The sequence below is a fragment of the Lytechinus pictus genome, chromosome 6 (genome assembly GCF_037042905.1).
Source record: "Lytechinus pictus isolate F3 Inbred chromosome 6, Lp3.0, whole genome shotgun sequence".
Taxonomy (NCBI): Eukaryota; Metazoa; Echinodermata; class Echinoidea; order Temnopleuroida; family Toxopneustidae; genus Lytechinus; species Lytechinus pictus.
Window position 1 is genome coordinate 13,083,448 of NC_087250.1, and position 6,781 is coordinate 13,090,228.

The following is a 6,781-nucleotide window of genomic DNA, read 5'->3' on the forward strand; positions in this document are numbered from 1 at the left end:
AATTGGTCATTTAAATCTACTTCCAACATCGTTCGAGAATACCCCTCGAATGTTTTGAACGTGACCAAAACCTTCGGGACGGCCAAAAGAAATGACAAAAATATTTCGAATGCACTCAGAATGCAGTCAGAATATTTAGAATGTCCAAGAACGTAGCACGAATTATCAATCTGACTCCATTGCGGTTCATTTTGACTAGTGTATGATGATACACCTGGTCAATTTACTGAATTTCAACTCCAGTTTGATGAATTCATAAGTTCCTCCCAAAAATTTCTAGATTTTTTGAATGATTCCGAATAAGTGTGACGGGGGTATAAAGGACAAGTCCACCCCAACAAAAAGTTGATTTGAATAAAAAGAGAAAAATCCAACAAGCATAACACTGAAAATTTCATCAAAATCGGATGTAAAATAAGAAAGTTATGACATGTTAAAGTTTCGCTAAATTTTCACAAAACAGTTATATGCATATCCTGGTTGGTATGCAAATGAGGAGACTGATGACGTCATCCACTTACTGTTTCTTTTGTATTTTATTATATGAAATATGAAATATTCTAATTTTCTCCTTATTGTCAAGTGTTACAACGATTAATTCCTCCCTGATCATGTGGAATTAGCGTTATTGAATCCTAAATGGTTCAGTCAAGTTGGTCCTTATTGTCAAATCTGTAAAAATGAAATATTGTATTATTCAAACAATACAAAAACAAAGGAAATAGTGAGTGATGGACATCATCGACTGACTCACCAAGTTGTGCATTATCACTGTTTAGTGAAAAATAAGCGAAACTTTAAAATGTCATAACTTTCTTATTTTACATCCGATTTTGATGAAATTTTCAGCACTATGCTAGTTTGATTTTTCTCTATTTATTCGAGTCAGCATTTTCCTGGGGTGGACTTGACCTTTAACAATAATGAATAGAAAGGGGGGGGGGGTATAAACGAGAGAGAGAGAGAGAGAGAGAGAAGGGGGAGGCCGGTGTATGGGTCTAACAATATTTTTTTTCCTGAGTCGGGGGGGGGGGGGGTAGCATCAATGGTCCCATTCCTGATTTTGTGGGTGATCTTTCTTTACTCTGCAATTCTTAATTGCAATTGAGGAAACTTAAACAACCCCCTTCCGGATATTTGTGAAAATTCGTCAGAAACAATTATGTTTTAAAAGTTTATGATGAGGATGGGGGGGGGGAGGGGCACTCTTCGCAGACCCTAAAATAAGGTAGGAGGAGACAGATTTCCAAATTTTCCAAAATTTGAACTTTATCATAATAAGTATAATTATGAGCCTCACTGCCATTTAATAGAAAAAAAACGAATATATCACGGTAAATCACTTTCATTGAACAACAAGTGGACAAAATGACAAAGTAATGATTCAAATGAGGATGCAAGTTACTTAACCATACAAAACTATTTATTGCAAAAATACATTACAGTTCGTGACAAAGTACAAGTTTGCCGATAGATGGCAGTATATAACAATGGTTCGTATGACAAACTGATCTCTCGCACTCAATTGCAATTACGTAGTAAAACAGCCAATGACGGTGTTATTTAAAACCACGTTCTCTATTCGTAATGATTTCGAGCATCATGAATCAATTATTAAAAAGCGATGTTGACATGCGGAAAACTTCATTCATTCATTCATGGCGGTGGGGGGGGGGCAAATAATATTAAATTCTACACATAATACATTTGGCTCTCTTCCCAAAGGAGAATGCCCTTGACATATTTATCATCCTATATAATTTGTCAATCGGCAAACAATTTTTCCCCTTTTGCCGTTGATCATAACTACCCCCTACCTCATAAAACAAAATGACGGAGACCTATGAACGTCGTTGATTGCGTATGAAGATAATACACTAATATCATGTTTCACGATTTTCCAACTTTTATGACAAATCGCAAAGCCTGGTGTAGCATCGTTTATTCATTCTTAAATGCGTCCGATTATAGTAATATAACACTTAATATTTTACCATAAATTTTATTTATATTACAAAGATTAATTACCAAGAAAAAGAATAAGTATTCACAAAAAAGAAAATAGAAAACAAATGCTTAATAATATTCAAATTCGAAAGAATATTAAACATCATATATTCAAATATGGCAAGAAGTTAACCTGTCAAGAAATAAATATTGCTACATATTCAATATACATATGGTACAGTCATATAAACGCCCTCGATAAACTAACCGATAGTATACCAGACGAAAATTTATTCGGTCTGTTTTAACAGCCGGTGCAACTTGGGTATTAACCATTAATACTTCACTTTGTGACGTCGACTTCGGCCTCTGATGCACAAGCCGCATCCCATACCGGCTTTGAAGCCACCTCATTCCTGCAATATGGATGGTGATGCACCAATACGCCGAAAAAGAATGAGGCCGCCTTGAGATATTCCGAACTTTTCGCATTTCCTAAGAGGAACTCACACCTCACACCACTTCCTTTGAAAATGCAATTAAAATCACAATGGAGAGTTGAGAGGCTTTTGTCGAAAATTAGTGGACTGGGGCAGATGATCATCCGAAGATTTACGTACACCGGACGAACAATTGCAAATACATGTATGTCGTTGTCCAGCGTCAAGATATTCCGATGCTGTCCCGGTCCATCAACTTTCTACAAAAGCTTCTCTGCTCTTCATTGTGATTTGACTTGCATTTTCAAAGGAATTGGTGTGAAAAGTCTGGATTATCCCCCTGAAATGATACGCATAATTAAGCCAGCTATTGAAACGAGACTATTTCTACTTCAGCATGTTCAGTGGTCAAGACTGCCTGAGTCCACTTGAGGTGATACGCACAAGTCGCTGGCTTCCGACGCTGGCTTCAGTTCACTTTCGATGTATCACCATCCTAATTCTACAAATGTCGACTAAGGAATTATTATTTCTATTTTCGAGCGACCACTGACTAGTAATAAATGTAAAGTATGCAGACCTACACGTAAGTATACAGACGAAATGGAAGTGTAAGTTTTCTAACAAGAGAGAGAGAATCATTTAAATAATGAAAGATGTATGCGATATACGTGATTCAATGATAGTTGGCAAGATTTTCACTATTTAGTTTTCTTCATCAACAGCTACTTCTGTTCGATATTAAACACGAACCGACTTTAGACTGACCAACCTTTTGTCATTGGTAATAACATAATGAATTTGGTAGGGAACCATGGTTGTAACTGACAGCTAATGTCGGAGCGGATCTCAATAAGCCTGTTCACGGTTGTAAACTGCGCACGAGCAGAAAAAGGTCATTGGAGACAACCATGAAGGTGGCTTTCAAATTCACTGACATAGGCATTTGTGATTTGATGATTATTCATGTTTCCTTTCAAAATATTTATCACATCCAAGCTGAAGAGTAATAAATAGAGCCTTCATAATCACTGGTGTTTGACAGTAGCCAAAACAATAGTCAAATGTGCCAAAGGCAGACAATAAAACAGATTTCCAAACTTTATCCCTGATGTACTATTCTAGTCACCTGGTCTATACAATGCATTTTGTTCTTAGAATTTGAATACTCTACCGGTAAAGCTTACGCAACATCTACATTTGAAAATGATAGTGCTTATCCTAATGAAAAATCACAAAGGTCATTTGAGAAAAGTTGATCATGAGCTAACCGTGAACTGGCTTATTGACAACAGGGAGTTTTCGCTTCCACGACCCTTGACGCCTTCCAGAACAAAGATTCATCTAGGAAGAAAGAGTTGTTTAAATTATCTTTAACAGTGTGCGCTATATAGCACCAGTTTATTATTATTGTTATTATCATTAGACAAAGTCGCTGTATCCAATGTGGTATTGGACTATCTGAGAAGCAGACCAACCCCTTGTAATAAAAGTTAGCATAAACCGTTCGCGCATATGCACAACAGCATTTTGCTCAAAATCGTGTCTCAGAAGTTGCGTCAGAAAATCTAAAACGGTCCGTTGTTTATAATATGATCTCATTCTGTAATATAAAGTTGAGTTGAGCAATAATGTGCTATATTCTGATTATGCTATTAAGAAACAGATATAGGCCTAACTGATAATTTCCCATTCAGTCATTTCAATAATTTCTGACAATTAAAACATGGAAAAGAAAAGTGTCTATTTTGCGTAGGGACATGATATATGCTTTATAAATCAAACATGGCTCTCATATAATATTGATTTATATCTACGGCCATGCCCATGCCGAGTTGGTCTTCTGCCATCTTCTTCCCCCATAATGCCTATTATCGATACTGGACGGGGTGTTTCTTCTGGGTATTCACTTCCAGAGGCCACATAAGCAGACGACGGACGCACATTACGCTTTGCTGGTTTCGGTGCAGGCGTCGGCACTGGACCGTTCCTGCGTGAGCGTCGATAATCCTGTTCGTCTTGCAGTGACATTACTGGATTGTCGTACGTACCATCGTATGTGTGGCGGTATGACGGTGGCGGTGGACGGGCGTGGTTTTGACGACGAGCGACGACGGCGTAATCGTGGGGCGTGGAATAACGGTCATGCGAACGCCGCTCGTAGGAGTTGTGATGCGCACGCCTCTCGGGACTTCCACTGCGGTTTCGTTCATCATGCCGATTGCTGTGACGTTCGCTTCTTTCTTGACGTTGACCGTGTCTTCTGACATCGTCTTGATTATCATCGTTTACCGCGTCGGTCCTTACCGCTTCGCGATTCGTCTCTGTATGGTCTTCACCGCGGTCGCGTGGTACGTCACCATTAGCCGGTTCGGATGGCGTGGCGGTAGCCTCGGCTGCCGTTTCTCCCTCATTCCGCCTCGTATACGAGGTCAACTGCACCTCCTCATTCGTCAGAAACTCGGTCTCAAATTCGTGCGAAGCTGTCAATGTACCCGACATCAGCTCCCCGTTCGCTGTAATCGTCTCCTTCCTCATTCTCTCTGCGATTTCGGGGATGATCTTGTCCAAGCGTCGAATGTCGCTCTTGTTACGCTCAACTACGAACCAAAGGATGAGAGTGCAGAGTACGGCGAGGACGACGACGACTGCTAAGCAAGCGTAAATGATCGCTTCCTGGTGTGTGTTGTGACCGGGGTCCTCATGAGGAGGTATAGCTGCGCGCTCGTCAGTTTCTCCGAGGTATTGTGACGTCACCCCTTGGACCGATAGCAGGAATACGGGTAGCACGACTAGAAACGATTTCATTTTGTCGGTTGTACAATGGAGTTAAGGAGAGACACACAGTTTACGTCCGGGTTGGTTATTGGTTTCACGGGGGAAACTAGGGTGAACGAGGTCTACAACAACGATTTCATCTGTGTATGGAAGGAAATATAAAGGAAGAAAAAAAATCGATTAAAAGGCTATGCGTAAAAATACTTGTAAGCCTGGAAAAGGTTGACCTTAGCTTATTTATTGTACTTTACCCCTTATAATATTAATTTGGAGGATAATTTCACAACACCTTTCCAGTAATCATGAAATTTGTTCTTGACCAATAAGTGTAGGCCTATGGACCTATTGATATACTCCGGTTATTTATCTTACATAACCTTCAAGCGAATAGATTGCAAAGCGGTATCCACTGTTAGTGTGTTTACTTCTTTTAGAATAAGCCTATAAAAGTTTGCCACTGTTCGCAGGCCATTGTCACTTTGAGACCGGGAACCGGTTTGCTTCACCGACTATTATCCAACCATTATCCGCCGGATATCCGTTTCAACCTTGAATAACAAAGTGGTGCTGTCAAAATAAGGCTGAAAAGTGACAGTTCAATATTTTATGTAGTTTGTAATAGTTCACGTGTGCAATTTTGTATGTGCATGTTATTGTAATCTTAAAATGTCTCTCTTTTATCAGGGGCGCGAATTGCTAGTTTGTTTTTCACCTCATTTGCATATTGTGTCTGAAATTAGAAATATTGTTTTCATCTTCTAACTCACTCTCCCCTCTGAACCCAGTCCAATATATTCCCAGGTTGCAACATTCAGATTGTCAACTATCGTATGTTATGATCGCTTTCTGTTTAGTACATTGTATCTAACAGTTTTTCCACATAAAATCCGTATGTTAGTTTTAAAATATGTCATATTCTCTTCACTGTAAGTTTGTATAATCAAGCAACTGAATTTGTATATGTATCTCAGATTTCTTGCTAGTTTACTTAAATTTTTATGTCCTTTATTGATTATATTTTTATATTGTAACATTCAACTGTTTATTTGACATAATATATGAGAAATAAGTACACTTGAATTGAACTAAATGATAAAGAACAGTATTGTAGCACGTAAACAGAAATTCCTTTCATAAACCTATATCATGCCGTCAGTGGCGTACCTAGGATTTTCCACAGGGGGGGGGGGGCAAAATCGGCCGCCAAAAAATTTGACAAAAAAAAAAAAAAAAAAAAAGGTCTTCAATAAACAAAAAAAAAGGTTTTCGTACCAGAAAAAAAAGTGACAAGCAAAAAAAACAAAAAAAAAACTCATCTGGGGGGGGGGGGGGCAATAAAGGTCTTCAAGCTCGACAGGGGGGCAAAAAAGGTCTTTTAAGCTCGTCAGGGGGGGGCAGGTATATGTCTTTTGTATGGGTTGTGGCTCGTCAGGGGGGGGCAGAGTGCCAACCCCTGCCCCCCCCCCCCCCCGTAGGTACGCTAGTGCATGCCGTGCTGTGGGATTTTAAAAAGAGAGAGGGGAACAAGAAACTTAAGTGTCGCCATTTTGTCAACCAAATAATTGGAATATCGTAATAGTTGGACTATAGCCATGCATCTCTTCTTTTGATACCCT

General features: G+C 39.2%; 1 protein-coding gene across 1 annotated transcript; it reads right to left on the reverse strand.

Moving 5' to 3' along the window:
- Positions 1 to 1,401: 1,401 nt before the first annotated feature.
- LOC129262930 (uncharacterized) lies at positions 1,402 to 5,306 on the reverse strand. The gene is made up of 2 exons (XM_064100942.1): positions 3,678 to 5,306; positions 1,402 to 3,245 (listed from the first exon to the last, which is right to left on the reverse strand). Exon 1 carries the CDS (start codon positions 5,193 to 5,195, stop codon positions 4,167 to 4,169), a length of 1,029 nt encoding a protein of 342 aa, XP_063957012.1. The 5' UTR covers positions 5,196 to 5,306; the 3' UTR covers positions 1,402 to 3,245; positions 3,678 to 4,166.
- Positions 5,307 to 6,781: the final 1,475 nt, after the last annotated feature.

What these genes read in the sequence shown, in the direction of transcription:
- LOC129262930 (XM_064100942.1), bottom strand. Translation starts at nt 5,195, where the DNA reads ATGAAATCGTTTCTAGTCGTGCTACCCGTATTCCTGCTATCGGTCCAA.